Raw genomic sequence first — 18320 nt, 5'->3', positions numbered from 1 at the left:
ACGTGGGACCCAGGATTCCAACCTGACACCAAAAGAAAGAAAGTGAAGGGAAATAAAAATAAAACCGATAGCCATTAATTCTGAAGCTTTGTCTCAACATGAGTTTGCGAATTCTCCTAAAATGATTGCCGCATAAGTGATAAAAATGAATGGATTTTAAATAATGAGAAGCAGTAGATGGGTGATTCCACGAAGATCATGACTGCTTTAGATGTATCTGTTCAGTTTGTAAACTGATGTATTCCTCTCTAAATTAATTTTATTGGCAAGTTTAAACCTTCCTAAGACTTACATGTGTATATTTTACGTTGAACAAAATGTTAAGTTGAACTGTAGTAACTTTTCTTGAATGTCATTAATTTGTAGTTTTCTAAGTAGGTTTAGTAAAGTAAAAATTGTTATTTCAGAGGGGGCTGGAGCGATAGCGCAGCAGGTAGGGCGTTTGCCTTGCACGCGCCGGACCCGGGTTCGATTCCCAGCATCCCATATGGTCCCCTGAGCACCGCCAGGAGTAATTCCTGAGTGCAAGAGCCAGGAGTAACCCCTGTGCATCGCCAGGTGTGACCCAAAAAGCAAAAAAAAAAAAATTGTTATTTCAGAATTTAAAGTTAAATATATTAATACAGCCACTATTTCCTTAGTTTTCAAATAATTTTCAGTTCAGAAAGTTTACTAGAGCTCTTTAGAAGCCTTAGCATTGCTGAGTTTTGTAGTATATTCACATTGCTCTCTGTCAAGCTGATAAATTGCCCCGTGGGTATAAAAATGACCGCAGGAGTTAGCAGTTTATCCACAAGAATGGTCTGGTGAACACTGTTGATGCTCTTCATCATGTTTATCTGTTGAAGGAATGACCCTAATCTTGTCTCTAAGGTAAGTGTCTGTGAAAAGTCAGTTGGATTGCTATGGTAAAAGTTAACTAGCTTCCATCTTCCATCTTTTTTTTTTTTTATGAATCTCATGTATTCATAAGATTATGAATTCTTGATTGGGTTTCAGTCATACAATGTTCCAACACCCATTGCTTCATTGTACATTTCCCATTACCAATGTTCCCAGTTCCCCTCTTCCACCCCAGCCTGCCTGTATGGCAGCACTCAGTTCTTATCCAGAGTGATCATTTCCAAGCATCATTATCATACTGGTCCCTTCTCTGTCCTAACTGCACTGCCCCTCAACTTGTGACAAGATTTCTTCCATGACCCTATCTACCTGGACCTCATTTCTACTGTCTTTCAATATTAGACTAATACTATATTTGGGGTTTTTTTATATCTTGACATAAATGAGTGTGATCATTCTATGTCTGCCCCTCTCCCTCTGACCCATTTACTATGAGATTCTCTATACCCATCCATGTATAAGCAAATTTCTTGACTTCATTTTTCTAATGACTGCGTAGTGTAGATATACCGTAGTTTCTTTATCCAGCCTTGTGTTCTCGGGTGCTTAGGTTGTTTCTGAGTCTGGCAATTATGAATAGTTCTGCAATGAATATAAGAGTGCAGACTTCTCTGCGTTGTGTGCTTCAATCCCTACTGTATATTCCCAGGAATAGTATTGCCGGGTTGAATGGAAGCTTAATTTCTAGTTTTTTAAGAAATATCCATGTTGTTTTCCAAATAGACTGGACCAATCAGCATTCCCACCAGCAATGAATGGAAGTCCCTTTCTTCCTGAATTCATGCCAGCACTGATTCTTGTTCTTTTTGGTGTATGCCAGCCTCTGTGTGTGAGATGATGTCTCATTGTTGTGTAAATTTGCATTTCCCTGATTAGTGATTAGATGATTTTTCATGTGCTTTTTGGTTATTTGTATTTTTTTCTAAGATCAGGCATAGACAAGGATGTCCACTCTCATCACTAATATTTAATGTAGTACTGGAAGTAATCACCGTAGCAGTAAGGCAAAAATAGGATATCAATTAAGATATCCAGATAGGAAAGGAAGCAGTCAAGCTCGCACTGTTTGCAGATGGCATGATACTACATTTAGAAAATCCTAAGGACTCTACAAAAAAAGCACCTAGAAACAATGTATTTGTATAGTAAAGTGGCAGGCTACAAAATTAATATGAAAAAGTCCATGGAATTCCTATATACAAATAATGAAAGAGAAGAAAAAGATATTTCAGAAACAATCCTGTTCACAGTTGTGCCTCAGGAAATCAGGCACCTCAGAATGAGCTTAACTAAAGTGAAACTACAAAACACTACTGTAGAAAATCCAAAAAGACACAAGGGAAATGAAACATGTCCCCTACACATGGATTCGGGGATTAGTACCACTAAAATAGCAATACTCCCCCAAAGCATTGTGCAGATTCAGTGCAAACCCCAAAATAGATAAAATACTCCTGAAATTCGTGTGGAACAATAAAACCCAATGAATAGCTAAAGCAATCCTTGGACAAAGGAAATGAGAGGCATCAGATGTTTCAAATTTCAAACTTGAAACATTAGTTTGCAGTAACCCTGATTGGAAACAGTACTACAAAATCATAATAATTAAAACAGCATGATATTGAAATAAAGACCCTCAGATCAAGGGTCTGAATATCCTGACATACCCTCAGATATATGATCAGGTAGTCCTCAATATCAGACCTGAAGTTCTTCAATATCAAACCTGAATTCACAAGATACATAGAGGAAAATGTAGGCAGAACTTTTCATGACATTGAAGCTAAAGGCATTTTCAAGGATGAAATGCTACTGACCATGCAAATGGAAGCAAAGATCAACAAATGGGACTGCATTAAACTAAGAAGCTTATGTACCTCAAAAGTTGTGATGACCAGGATACGAATACAGCTCACTGTATAGGAAAAAAATGTTAACTCAATATCCATCTGATAATGTATTAATATCAAAGAAATACAAGGAACTGGTAGAACTTTACATGTGAAAAAAAAATCCAACCCCATCAAAAATGGGGAGAGGAGATGAACAGAAACTACCACCTTCCATCTTTAGCTGTCAGCAAAAAGATAAAAACTGAATTTACAGTGCTTGCTCATCTTTCCAAGTCCCCTGAGGGAATATTACTTGAAGTTTGCTTGTTAGCAGTTTTGCTGGAAAAATTACCCCTGGGACAAGATACTAGCAAAGCCCAGAGCGTTGTATTAAATGTGATTGGCAATATATATTTTTTTAACATGAGGGAAATCTTACAGTATAAGTAGCGCAAGTTATTTTAAGTGGTACTAGTTTAAGGGATGATTTTGCTTAAGTGCTCTTTAAAGCTTTTTTTTTTTTTTTTTGAGGGGCTGCACATCAGGTAATGATCAGGGCTCTCTCCTGCTCTTACAGATCTTAGGGATATTTCTGGCATGGCTATATTGTGCTAGGGATCAAATCCTGGCCTGCGTATAAGGCATGTACCCTACATGCTGTAGTATCATTCAAACACATCATACTTTTATTTTTTTTTTAATTTTTATTTTTTTAATTGAATCACCATGTGGAAAGTTACAAAGCTTTCAGGGTTAAGTCTCAGTTTCATAATGCTCGAACACCCATCCCTTCACCAGCGCACATATTATACCACCAAGAACCACAATAAATCTCCCCCCACACCCGCTGCCCCCCAGCCCCCCACCCCGCCTGTGTAGCTGATAAATTTCACTTTACTTTCTTTTTACTTTGATTACATTCAAACAAAAAACTCACTATTATTGTTTGGAGTCCCCCCCCCACCCCCAGAGTTGGACCTGCTGGAAAGGAAGCATTGGATAATTTGTTTTCCATTGCTGAGAATGAAGAGATATGAGGTTGTGTGGCCACAATAGCGGCTGCGAGGTTCTGGATTTCTGTATTTTAGTATTTTAGTAACTAAGTCCAGAGGAATTTCTTCCAGAAGTTGCATCATTGCTAGCTCGTACCTCTTTGCTACTTTATATTCCACATATCAGTGCAATCTTTCTATGTCTGTCTCTTTATTTCTGACTCATTTCACTCAACATGATACTTTCCATGTTGATCCACTTATATGCAAATTTCATGACTTCATGTTTTCTAACAGCTGCATAGTATTCCATTGTGTAGATGTACCAAAGTTTCTTTAACCAGTCATCTGTTTTGGGGCACTCTGTTTTTTTCCAGATTGTTGCTATTGTAAACAGGGCTGCAATGAACACGGAAATGCAAATGTCATTTCTACAATACCTTTTTGCCTCTCCGGGGTATATTCCCAGGAGTGGTATTGCTGGGTCAAATGGGAGCTCAATTTCTAATTTTTTGAGAATCGTCCATATAGTTTTCCAAAAGGGCTGAACCAGTCAGCATTCCCACCAGCAGTGAAGAAGAGTCCCTTTCTCCCCGCATTCGAGCCAACACTGATCGCTTTTGTTTTTTTGGATGTGGGCCAGTCTCTGTGGTGTGAGATAGTATCTTATTGTTGTTTTGATCTGCATCTCCCTGATGATTAGTGATGTTGAGCATTTTCTCATGTACCTCTCAGCCATTCGGATTTCTTCTTTGGGAAAGTTTCTGTTCATTTCATCACCCCATTTTTTGATTGGGTTGGCACTTTTCTTCTTGTGGAGTTCAACCAGTGCCTTATATATCCTTGATATCAACCCCTAATCAGATGGGTATTGGGTAAATATCCTTTCCCATTCTGTAGCCTGTCTTTTTACTTTGGTCACTGTATCTTTTGAGGTGTAGCAGCTTCTTAGTTTAAGGTAGTCCCATTTATTATCTCTGTTTTCACTTGCTTGGCCAGTGGCGTCTCAGCTTTGAAGATACCTTTGGCTTTAATGTCGTGGAGGGTTTTGCCGGCCTTGTCTTCAGTGTACCTTAGGGATTCTGGTCTGATGTTGAGGTCTTTAATCCATTTTGATCTGACTTTTGTACATGGTGATAGATGGAGATCTGAGTCCATTTTTTTGCATATAGCTGTCCAGTTTTGCCAGCACAATTTGATAAACATGCTTTCCTTACTTCACTTCACATTTCTTGCTCCCTTATCAAAGATTAGATGATCATATATTTGGGGTGGTGTGTCAGAATATTCAACCCCGTTCCATTGGTCTGCAGCTCTACCTTTGTTCCAGTACCATGCTGTTTTAATGACTACTGCTTTGTAGTATAATTTGAAGTTGAAGGTTGATTCCTCCCATTTTTTTTCCCCAAGAATTGATGTATCTATTCGTGGGGGCTTATTGTTCCATATGAATTTCAGGAGTGCTTGCTCCATTTCTTTGAAGAATGTCAAGGGTATCTTTATAGGGATCGCATTGAATCTGTACAATGCTTTGGGGAGTATTGCCCTTTTGATAATATTAATTCTTCCAATCCATGAGCAAGGAATATCTTTCCATTTCCTCGTGTCCTCTTTTATTTCCTGAAGTAGTGTTTTGTAGTTTCCATTATACAAGTCCTTTGCCTCCTTAGTTAAGTTTATTCCGAGGTATTTGATTGTTTGAAGCACAATTGTGAACGGGATTGCTTTTATCATGTTGCTTTCTTCTCTCTCATTATTTGCATATAGGAAAGCCATGGACTTTTGGCTGTTGATTTTATAGCCTGCAACTTTACTATACAAGTCTATTGTTTCTAAGAGTTTCGTGGTAGAGGTTTTAGGGTTCTCTAAGTATAGTATCATATCGCCTGCAAATAGTGAGAGTTTGATTTCTTCCTTTCCTACCTGAATGCCCTTAATACCTTTTTCTTGCCTAACCGCTATTGCAAGCACTTCCAGTACTATATTGAACAGAAGAGGAGAGAGCAGGCATCCGTGTCTCGTCCCTGATCTCAGAGGGAAGGCTCTTAGTTTTTCCCCATTGAGGATGATGCTTGCTGTAGGCTTGTAGTAGATGGCTTTGATTATATTGAGGAAAGTCCCTTCTATAACCATTTTGGTGAGAGTTTTCATCATAAATGGGTGCAGGATCTTATCAAATGCTTTCTCTGCATCTATTGATATGATCCATATGGTTCTTATTTTTTCTTTTGTTTATATGATGGATTATGTGGATTGATTTCCGAATGTTAAACCATCCTTGCATCCCCGGAATGAATCCCACTTGGTCGTGGTGTATGATCTTTTTGATGAGTTGTTGAATTCTGTTGGATAATATTTTGTTGAGAATCTTTGCATTCATGTTCATCAGGGATATTGGCCTGTAGTTTTCTTTTTTTGTGGTGTCTTTGTTTGCTTTTGGTATTAGGGAGATGTGTGCTTCATATAAACTATTTGGGAGGGTTTCTGTTTCTTCATTTTCCTGGAAAAGCTTGAGAAGAACTGGCAATAGGTCCTCTTTAAATGTTTAGAAGAATTTGCTAGTGAATCCTTCTGGACCTGGGCTTTTGTTTTTGGGAAGACTGCTGATTACAGTTTCAATTACCTTGATATTAATAGGACTGCTCAGGTATTCCTGGTCTTCTTGGTTCAGTCTTGGGAGATTGTAGGAATCCAGGAATTTATCCATTTCTTCTAGGTTCTCTTTTTTCGTGGCATACAGCTTTTCAAAGTAGTCTCTGATGATTTTTTTAATTTCTTTGGTTTCTGTTGTGTAGTCCCCCTTTTCATTTCTGATTTGGCTTATAAGGGTTCTCTCTCTCTCTTTCTTTGTGAGTCTTGCTAGTGGTTTATCAATCTTTTTTACTTTTTCAAAGAACCAGCTCTTGGTTTCATTGATCCTTCGGATTGTCTTTTGGGTTTCTGCCCTAAGTTTTATTATCTCTTTTCTTCTGCCTTGTTTGGGCTCCTTTTGTTGGTCCTTTTCTAAAATCTTAAGCTGTGAAGTCAAGTTGTTTATGTGGGCCCTTTCTTCCTTCCTGAGGAATGCTTGCAGAGCTGTAAATTTTCCCCTTAACACAGCATTAACTACATCCCACAGGTTCTGGTAGCTTGTGTCTTCATTCTCATTTGTTTCCAGGTACCTTTTGATTTCTTCCTTGATTTCCTTCCTAACCCACTCATTGTTCAACATCAAGTTGTTTAATTTCCAGTTATTCGATTTGGTTTTCTGCATCTGTGTGTGATTAACTTCTATCTTCAGTGCATCATGGTCTGAAAAGACAGCTGATACAATCTCTATCTTCCTGATTCTGTTGAGGTATGCTGTGTGGCCCAGCACATGGTCTATTCTGGAAAATGTTCCATGTGCACTGGAAAAGAATGTATATTCCCGTTTTGGGGGCTATAAAGCCCTGTATAGATCTATTAGCCCTATCTCTTCTATTTCTTTCTTCAAAGCCAGTATTTCCTTGGTGGGTTTTAATCTTCTTGATCTATCCAGGGGTGATAGGGCAGTGTTGAAGTCTCATATTGCTGATGATTAGATGATATTAGGTCTCGCTGCCACGGCAGCGGCCGCGCGGTTTTGGGCTGTGCTGTGCCCAGGAGAGGTTGAGAGAGAGAGAGAGAGATTAAAAAAAAAGAGGAACGCCGGGCCTGGCGGAAACGCTCAGTTCACATACTGCAAGTTGTTCAGTGGGCTGCTGGTGTCCAAAGCAGCTCCCTTGTCCTCCTCGGTCATACTGGAGTGGCGGGCGCCGCGAAGTGGGACAAAAGCCCCTTTAGTACTTCTTTTAGGTTTGGTTTTGAGTCTATGAAGTTCCTGAGCTGTTGCTTATCCCCAAAATAGTGTATCATTCCTTCGAGTTTGGATGAGAGTTTAGCCGGATAAAGTATTCTTGGTGAAGTGTTCATTTCATTGAGTTTTTTCACTATATCCCCCCCACTGCCTTCGGGGTTGGAGGGTTTCCTCTGATAGATCTGCTGTAAATCTAAGGGGTACTCCTTTGTATGTGATTTTCTTCTTCAAGAAGAAAATACTAAAGCACAACACTTGCTGCTTGCAGTATTGTGTCTCTATCCATGACGTCTATCATTGTAACTGTGATATGTCTTGGGGTTTTTCTGTTAGGGTCTCTTTTAGCTGGCACCCTTCGGGCACCTTGAATCTGGATGCCTGCATTGTCCAGCTTTGGGAACTTTTCAGCAATGATTTGTTTGACTGTGGCTTTTTCGTTGGGGTTGGTTCCCTGTCCTTCTGGTACTCCAATGATTCTAATGTTGTTCCTCTTGAAATCATCCCCTAGGACTCTGAGTCGCCCTAGAGCTATTTTGAGGTCTCTTCCCATTGTTTATTGTTGCCTGTAGGCTTCTTGCAACTCATCTTCAAGCATACTGATTCTGTCTTCTGCTGCAGTCATTCTATTTTTTGAAGGCAGCCAGAGAGTTTTTTTTATTTCATCTACCAAATCCTTCATTTCTTTTTGTAGGTTTTATATTTCTGCTCTCATTTCTTCCCGTATTTTGTTGGCTGTCTGTTGTACTGTTTCTGTCAGGTCCTCCTTTAAGTTGTCAATCTTTGCATTGAGTTCATTGAACATCTTGAGGATTTCAACTCAGAATTCTTTATCAGAGAACTCAAGTTTGCAGGAAACACCTATTGAGGTTTCTGGACTCCTTTCATCATCCTCTGCTTGTGGTGGGGATTTGCGCTATTTCTTCATGTTGTTGTGGTGGTATGGAAGAGGGACCTTCAAGATCAGTATCCCTGTTCACTCTTGTTGCGAAAAAGGATTCTGGATGGGCTCAATCAATGGTGGTTGCCTTTCTATTTTCCACTTATAGAAGATGGCCTCCCACTCAGATGTTCCTTTAATCCTTATGTGAAGTCTTGTGTTTTATTGTCCTACTGTTTACAAATAGCTAGAATGTTACTCTTGGACATGATCTTGAGGAGAATATCTGTGGCCACGTAAGTGGTGGCTGGCCAGAAAAGAGGCCACACCCACTTTGCCTAGACCATGCCCCCGATTAGGCCACATCCCTTTCTCCACAACCTGAAGGTTGGTCGAGGGGTTGGGGCAGCTTGCTGGCCACTAGGCCGGCAGTCCGGAAGGGAGGGAAGACTGGGGCGCTCAGGGTCCGAGGAGCAGGCTGGGACATGGAAGGGCACCAGCACATCATACTTTTAAATGTGAAAGGAAAAAACACTTCAAAAATGTTTCAAAAATATTGCTAATATTTGTGGCACCTATGAGTGTGAGGCATAATGATGAAGGCTAGATTCTTAAGGGAACAGCCACCACCCAGAAAGAGATTATGTTATAACCCTTTTGTGTTTCATTTGTAAGCTTAAAAGGGATTTTTAAAGTCCTTCAGATCAACTTCTCCATGTGCCCAAAACACTATCTTACTGAACTTTGAACTTTAAAAATTGTTTACTGATATGTACCAGCTTCCAACTAGACATGCTTTCTTTATGCAAAAATGGATAGCATTCAGTGGACAGAAATATAACCTATAGTCTCTAGAATTACTGGTTCACACCCTTTGCAAACCCATCCTTTCCTTCCCTTTTTTATTCTTTTACAAACTTAAAGACTTCAGTTGGACATAAAGTAGGTTTTCACCTGAAATTGTGTAAATTGAAATATCTCTTAGTAAATGCTGTTTTTAAAAGTTTGATCTCCTCAGGGCTGGAGTGATAGCACAGTGGGTAGGGCGTTTGCCTTGCACGTGGCCGACCCGGGTTCAAATCCCAGCATCCCATATGGTCCCCCAAGCACCGCCAGGGGTGATTCCTGAGTGCATGAGCCAGGAGTGACCCCTGTGCATTGCTGGGTGTGACCCAAAAAGCAAAAAAAAAAAAGTTTGATCTCCTGGACTAACACCCAAGAATAGTAGAAATAAGTACCAGGAGGTTGGCTCCGTGGCTTAGAAGGTGGCCTCACATGCTGGGGAAAATGGCAGCTCAGATAGAGAAGGGAACACCAAGTAAAATGTGGTTGGAGAACTCATTCGGGAAGGGAGATGCATGCTGAAAGTAGGCTATGTATTGAACACGATGGCCACTCAATGCCCCTTTTACAAACCACAACACCCAAAAGGAGAGAACAAAAGGGAATTCCCTGCCATGGAGGCGGGGTGGGGTGGAAGGATGGGATTGGGGGGTGGGGGGTTACTAGGTTCATTGGTGGTAGAGAATGGGCACCGGTGGAGAGATGGGTTTTCGAGCATTTTATGAGGGAAACACAAGCATGAAAATGTGTAAATCGCAACTGTACCCTCATATTGATTCACTAATTTAAAAATAAATAAAGTTAAAAAATGTTTGGTCTCCTGTTTTTCTACATTAACACAAGCATTATTTAAATTATTAGCCATCAGTCAAGTGAAGTAGACAGGTATGTTTTGGGCCCTTTATATTTGAAAACAGTTGACCACCAATTAAGTGCTGTTATCCCAGTTCTAAGTAGAGGAAATAGAGCTAGATATTAACCATGGCATGCCCACTAATATTTGTGGGATTCCAAATAATGTGATTGTGAGTTGAAAGTAATCCACTGGTTCCTGAAGGAAAAAAAGTTATGCACTTGACTGAAAAGAAAATAATTGATAGTGTGAGAATACAGTCCTAACCACCTGCTGAGACAAGCAAAGTCTTTTCAAGGTTCAGCCACTATCACTTGTGCTTTAGCAAAGAGAGGCTTAAGGCAGGCAGAGCAGTAGGAGTACAGTATAGACAGGAGGGAGATGAGAAACGTAAGGAAGACAGACAACTAGAAAGGGTCTTTCTGTGTGATCGGTTAGGGGGTATAATTATCTCTCTCTGTTGGTGTGAAGATGAAGACAAAAATTAGACTAGTTGTCCATTATTGATCATGTCCAGCTCTTTGGGGTCCTTCCTGCTAACTTAGAAATAACCATCACTGATGGTACATGACGGAAACAAAGAACTTTATATTTCAATCAAACATTAAGTGGAAACAAAGCCACCATAGTTATTTATTTTTTTGTAGTGCTTCTCTGCCTCCCTGCACAGAACAGGTTTGATGAGGAAAACAAAGACATTGACACTCTCCCCACTCCCAGGGTTTCTGGGTAAGAATATAGAGTAGATATTGGAAGTTGGCCTGGTCAGATTATTCCAAGGGTAAGAATGAAAACATATTGAGGAGTTCCCAGGGAGAGAATGAAATAACCTTGGAGGTGTTAGCATTTCATTCTGTGCCCAGTACAGTGTCTTTGTTCGCTCTCATCATCTCTTTCATGTGCCTGTTTTTTGCTTTGCCTTTGTCCTGTATTATATATAATATGTATATATTAGTACTTTAATACATAAGCACTTTAAGATATTATTAAATATATGTTCACTGTATCACTGTCATCCCAATGATCAACGATTTGCTCGAGCGGGCCCAATAATGTTTCCATTCATCCTAGCAGCCTCTGAGATTTTAGCAGCCTCTCTTTACTCATCCTTTCCAATGGTGCCGCATTAGACGCTCTTCAGGGTCAGAGGAATGAGACCCAACATTGTTACTGTATTTGGCATATGAATACGCCATGGGGAGCTTTCCAAGCTCTCCTGTGCTGGCAGTAAACTCTCGGTAGCTTGCCAGGTTCTCCCTAGGAAGAACTAGGCTATCAGATGTAATCCCATCAATGGCCAACATCCAGAGACTATAAAACCAAGCTCCCAGGAGAGCAGTGCATGGTCTCTTGCCCCTGCACCTGGCTGTCCTCACCGGAGCCCCTCGGAGGGGACAGGTTGAGTTTCCCTCCCTGCCCCAAGCAGAGCCCTGGCAACCAAAAAGCTCCAGAACCCAGCCACAGCAATGCTCAAGGCCACTCTCCACACATTTGGACGAGCCTCACGCATGAAGGAACTGACAGAGGAACCCAGGTGTGCAGGACCTGGGGCCGAGATATCCAAGGTTGCTCAGATTGGGACTTGGCCTCTTCCACCCAGATTCCCCATTTTCCAGTAGCTAGGCAGTCACATCCAGAAACTGCCCCCTGGCGCTGTGTAAATATATATTAATTATATATCCTACCCACATGGCAGAGCCTGGCAAGCTACCCATGGCATATTCAATATGCCAAAAACAGTAACAAGTCACAATGGAGATGTTACTGGTGCCCGCTCGAGCAAATCGATGAGCAACAGGATGACAGTGATATAGTGATACAATAAATACTATATATTAAATATATATGTTATTTAATATATTAAAGTAATTTATTACTATAAATTATAAAATATATCTTTGGCAAAATCAAAAGACCAATACTGCAGACAAAGTCCTAGTGAGGTTAAAGTACCTAACTATGTGAAGTTATAACACCTAAACAGTTCATTTTAAGCTGGTTCCACTTGCTTGACTGATTCTGCTTGCTTCCCTGATTCTACTCATCCTGCAAAGTCTTGCTTCTACTTCTATAAGTTTCCCACTGGCCCTCCAAGTACTTACTTTGGAATTGGCAGTACTCAGGGATCAAATGGGATGCCAGGGATTGAACTTAGATCAACTGTGTGCAATTCAAATGCCCTATTCACTGTACTACCCCACCCACCTCCTGGCTCTTACATATATATCTATTGTAATCTTTTAAAAGTGTTCTAATATTGGAAATATCAAATAAGTGTACACAATAGTTTAAGAGCACCCAGGTGAACCAGCACTCAGCTTCAGTAATTATTTCATGGCCAGTCTTTTCCACTGACCCTCTTATCTATTTTTTCCTTTTATATTACTTTGGAATATAGCACAATTATAAATTTTCATTTGTTAGTACTTTAATATATTACCATAAATTATAAAAATTATTTTTTGAATATCAAAATACCATTATTGAAACTGAAATATAGTTTTAACAATAAGTATTTGCTACCTCATGATTATCTCAATAATACCACGCATTTTTTTCTAGTTTTTGAGATAAAGTTAGTTTATAGGTTAGGTTACAGCGGGTAGGGCTTTTGCCTTGCACACGGCCAACCTGGATTCGATTCCTGGATCCCTCTCAGAGAGCCCAGCAAGCTACTTGAGTGTATTCTTCCCACAAGGCAGAGCCTAGCAAGCTACCCGTGGCATATTCAATATGCCAAAAACAGTAACAACAAGACTCACAATGGAGACGTTATTCTCTGCTATGTGAGTGTTTCTTTGTACAGGTGGTTTAGTTTTTCTTTGACATGATTTTATAAATTGTATCCTCTGGTTATTATTTGTGCATACAAATTATTTTGATTTATGTATTATTGTTATATCTATATATTATGTATGGTATATATTATTGTTATATCTATAAACTTACTATAATTTCTTCTTGTCCATGATGTATTTTTAAAGGTACTTTAGTATCTTTTAAGGAATTCAAATTACCTACAAATAGTCATGACCATAGTTTACTATTGATTTTTACCTTGTGTCTTTATCTTATCTAGTACATTGATTAGTGCCTCCTAAATAAGTATTTATTTTTTTTAGTGCTTCAACAACATGATTCAGTCTCAAAATCAAAAACAACCACAAGGAGATCAGATTTACTTTAATATTTTATTACTAAAATTCTTTCACTTTTTAACTGACAAGTATGAACCACTTTGAGCTTTTCCTCCCACTCTCAATTTGTTACTCGTGTAGCATAATGGATACTTGGTAAGCATAAAGGAACAAGAATTTGTGAGTGTTCTGGACCTGTAATCATGGCCTTCTGCAACAATTCTTCTAGATGTGATTTCCTGGGGTACCATGGACCCTGAATCTGTATAAGCAGGTATACTTCAAGTGTCCCCAATTGCTGAGTATTTTAACTTTCACACATATTAAAGGTTCAGAAACTTCATACTGAAAATAAAACAGATGAAAAGAATTAAGACGTTGTAAAGAAACCCATTGAATAGAATGCATAAGAATGCTGATTTAATGGAAAAATAAAACTTTATTTTTAATATGCGTATATTAAAACATTGAACTCATGAATGAGGAAAAATGAAAAATGGAAGCATTAAGTTTTACTAAAAGGAACAAAGAGAAAAACTATGGTGCTTCTCACTGCCACTCCCGTGTCCCAGAGTGCTCTGAGGGAGCAAAGGAGGGACTAGTAGGATGGATTATAGATCCCACAGTTCAATATAGGTATTGTTTTCAGATAAGTTTTTACCAGGATCATTGACCAAACAGGTTCATAAGCACTTTTTTGTTCACACACTATAAGATGTCTTCTACATCCAAATACTTCTTAATGGGTAACAATAAAATATATTTTATATTCTTAATGACTTTCAGGATTTTTATCTTAAAAATTGGTGTTTTTCACCAGTGAAGAAGAAAGAAAAGTTTCATATTCACTGTCACTGTCATCCTGTTGCTCATTGATTTGCTCAAGCGGGCACCAGTAACGTCTCCATTGCGAGACTTGTTTACTGTTTTTGATGTATCGAATACACCACGGGTAGCTTGCCAGGCTCTGCTGTGCTGGCAAGATACTCTGGGTAGCTAGTCGGGCTCTCTGAGAGGGGCAGAGGAATCAAACCCAGGTCGTCCGCGTGCAAGGCGAATGCCCAACCGCTGAGCTATCACTCCAGCCCCTTATCCAGTACAAAATATTTATTCTCTTTTTCTGAGTTCCTATTCCTCTCCAATCATCTCTATCACATATCAGCCATAATACCTTCACCAAAAAGGTGAAATAGTGACTAATAATATTAATGAAACCAACTAAATAAAATGATATAGGTGGAAAAAGTAAGTATATTTTAATGTGATGAATATATTTTAACATGCTGAAGAATTAAACAGACATTTTGGTATCTTCCTATTTTTTTTTAACTTTTTATTAAATCACCATGTGGAAAGTTACAAAGTTCTCAGGTTTATGTGTCAGTAATACAATATTCAAACACCCATCCCTTCACCAGTGCCCATACTCCACCACCAAAAACCCCAGTATACCCCCTGCCCCCACCCCCTACCCCTACTGTATAAGTAATGAATTTTACTTCATTTTCTCTTTACCTTGATTACATACCATATTTCACTACAAAACTCACTATAGTTGTTGGAGTTTCCACCCAAGAGAGACAGACCTACTACCAAGGAAGCATTTGATAATAGTTTTCCATTGCTGGAAATGAAGAGATATGTAGCCCCACTGCTACAAGTACATAACTCTTCTTTTTTTTTCCTTTTTCCTTTTCCCTTTTTTTTTCCCGTCATCCCCCTTCCCGCGCCTCATAGTATGGTGTACGCCACGCTGCATCGGCCATCGTGGGGCTTTTGCTTAGTTCACAGTCCAGAGAGGTGGCTGCTGCATTAATAACCTTCAATATTTCAACAAAAACTTACTGTTATTATTTGGAGTTTCCCCCCCAAGTCAGACCTGTTCAAAAGGAACCATTTCACATTGCTGACAATTATAAATGTTAAGTTGCGCAGACGCAGCAGCGTCCGCGCGGTTTTGGATTTCTGTATAAAGTCCAGGGAAAATTCTGCCAGAAATCGAATAGCCCAGCTCACAGTCCCAGTGCATTGCTGTTCTGGGGACATGGTTGGGAGCAATTGCTGGGTTCAGAAGTCAGCTAGGTGGCTCCGGATGTTGGGTGTTCAGCAGCAGAGCGGCCGTGCGAATGCATGGCCACCTGGTTCCTTCCTCCTTGGTTCTCTCCCCTCTGGGAGAAGCGGTGCGGCGTATGCCATCTTATGGACGTTTAAATGGGTATGAACTTGGTGGCATGGGAAAGAAAAAAAATGTGTTTTGAACTTGAACAGCGGGACACTTGGGAAGTCGCGGGCTGGGGCTGGCACCGGCTCTGGCTTGCGCTCCGCCGAGATTCGAAATGGGTGGTCTTCCTATGTTTTGTATTAAAATTCACTTGAGCTAAGAATTGAATTTCAGGAAGCCAGGCTTAACTCAATTTTCTCATAATAATTCTCAAATACATATAGGATTCCAACCACATCCTAAATAGGACTTTCATTTACCTGGAGCTCAAATGTTTGGACAGTGGCTCCTGTTTTATTGTATATAAACTGACCCAGGAAAATATCTTCTCCTTCACATTGGTTTGGGATGCCCTATTAAAGAAAGCAACAAATATGGGGTTATAATGAATTATAAGTCAAAATAAATGGAAACAGTTGATTTTTCAAATAACAATTCTCCAGACATCTTTAGGTATACACCAGTGAGATATTGTGTTTTGCTAGTTCCATAACTACCCTATACATCCAAAATTTAACACCTGGAATGTCAAACAATTGACAGGCTAATGCCAGAGCTAGGAAATAACATAGAGAGGTGATACATATTTAGATATATTATTATAAGATGAATTAATGAATGGAAGGAGAGAGAAAAGATAATTGGTGGATGTATGGGATGGACATATTAGATAATGGAAGAAAGATATAGGAAATTTCAAATGCCTAAAACTGCATTAATAATTTTTCATTTGAATGCCAAAAAGTTAGTCACCATATTTTCTAAATGGGGTAAACTTAATCCAGTTGTTAAGACTTTTCATACACAAAACTTTTTTCCAGAAAAGATGCCTATGAGGCCTTCATTTGATCACTGAAACCATTGAAAGTAAATTTTTGTTGATTGAAAGGAAACTTTTAGCTCTCTGACCCCACATGTGACTCCTCTGGCTCATGACTTTCAGGGTCCTGGCTGCATTTGAACCTCTGTCCACTCACACATCAATCACAAAAACTTGGTACAGCTAATGTAAACCTCCTAACCTAAATGCACTGAAGGGGAAGAAGCCACTCTGCCCCCCTCCTTCACCCCCACCACAAGCTGGGGACAACTTCCCCAGCCTCAGAGGCTATACTGAAACCCAGAACCAAGCAGGCGCTAATGCAAATGTTGCACTCCATCTGCCCCACAGACTACAGGGCTGGTGGTTAAACTCAAGTTCTTACTTCAGTGCCAGAATATTCCCATAAGGGCCGGAGCGATAGCACAGCGGGTAGGGCGTTTGCCTTGCACGCGGCCGACCCGGGTTCGATCCCCGGCATCCCATATGGTCCCCCAAGCACTGCCAGGAGTAATTCCTGAGTGCAAAGCCAGGAGTAACCCCTGAGCATTGCTGGGTGTGACCCAAAAAGCAAAAAAAAAAAAAGAATATTCCCATAAAAACCCTGGTAACTAAATAATAGAAAGTAGATCTACACACCCCACTCAAATTGAAATTTTATTACCTGGTAATGGAAGTAATCTGAATAATAGAGGCATATTCAGTAAACCAATGGAATAAATAACAAATCAGGACCAGTATTTAAATAACCATAAATCTATTTAAAGCTCTGTTGTCAGAACCCACAGAACTCTAACAATAATGGGAAAACAAAGAAACACAGCTGCACTGGTAGACAGGGATAAAATTCCAGGGAAGTTCCCAAGTAATCAAAATTCTGGAGCTGTGTTGGAACGTCAAGTCTACAATCCATGTAATGGCAATGAAAATTAAACTATTGCTAGCAGTGAAAATTAGAGAGTCACTGGAAGATGTGAAAGAATGCATAGAAATAGAATTGAAGGAACTAAAAACATAATAGCAAGTCATAGTAACAGAATTCTGTATGCAGAAGGGTGCATCATTAAACATGAAAACAAAATACAATCAAGAGTCAATAATCAGGTGGAAAAATAAAAGGGAAGTTAAAGAATGGAAGAGAATGAGAGATGCCTAATGGATAATAGCAAAAAGAAGAAAAGTTCTGGAAGAAATTATAACACAGAACTATCCCAGTCTCTGAAGAGAGATCTCTGCACAGTTTCAAGAAGCCCAATGATTATCAAAGAAAATAAACTCAAACAAAACAGTACTAAGATACACTGCAATCGAAATTATTAAAACTAAAGAGAGACTAAAGTATTAAAAGTATCAAGAGAGAAGAAAAACATAAAATACAAGGGAAATAACATAAGAACCACAAGAGCTCTTGCATATAAAACCATACAAGCAAGAAAAGGATGGAATGAAAATTTCAAAGCATTGAATGAAAAATTTTCAACCACAGTTCAATATCCTGCAAAGCTGTCATTTAACTTTGAGAGAGGGATAAAAATATTCTCAAATGAAACTGGCAACATTTGCAATAATTAAATAAACCCTGCAGGAATTATGGGAAAGACTATAAATGGTAAGTGTCCAATTGCAAAAAAAATCCTGACCCCCACACAGAAGACTGGCACCATGCCCTTTTAGCAACAATCTTGGTAATTATCAATACCTTAAATTCTCCCATTAAAAGACATAGGGTGGCTAGATGAATCTGGGTGAAAATACACATCTCTTTGCTGCTTATGTGATATACACCTAAATTCACAGAATAAGTACAAGATCAGAGATAAAGGTTGAAAAGCAATCATACAGAAAAAATAGACAAAATAGTGTAGCCATATTTATATCAGAACTAATGGAACTAATCTAAAGAAAGTAATTAGATAGGAACAGATACTAATTATTGGTTAAGGAAATAATAGATAATAAATATTAACCATAATCAACATATATGCACCAAATGAAAGGTCAGAAAAATATGTAAAGTTTCTACCT

General features: G+C 39.2%; 1 protein-coding gene across 1 annotated transcript in view; it reads right to left on the bottom strand.

Annotated features, from left to right (window-relative positions):
- Positions 1 to 13479: 13479 nt before the first annotated feature.
- SUN3 (Sad1 and UNC84 domain containing 3) overlaps positions 13480 to 18320 on the bottom strand; it is a 44068-nt gene continuing 39227 nt past the window's right edge. The window contains exons 9-10 of the mRNA XM_055124813.1: positions 15736 to 15828; positions 13480 to 13599 (exon numbers count right to left, since the gene is read on the bottom strand). Coding sequence (XP_054980788.1) covers positions 13480 to 13599; positions 15736 to 15828 — 213 coding nt within the window. The remainder of the gene's footprint in view (positions 13600 to 15735; positions 15829 to 18320) is intronic.

Source organism: Sorex araneus, chromosome 2 (assembly GCF_027595985.1).
Source record: "Sorex araneus isolate mSorAra2 chromosome 2, mSorAra2.pri, whole genome shotgun sequence".
In the NCBI taxonomy this organism is placed as follows: Eukaryota; Metazoa; Chordata; class Mammalia; order Eulipotyphla; family Soricidae; genus Sorex; species Sorex araneus.
Note: the sequence above shows the minus strand (reverse complement) of the source record. Positions and strands in the feature narration are given on the sequence as shown.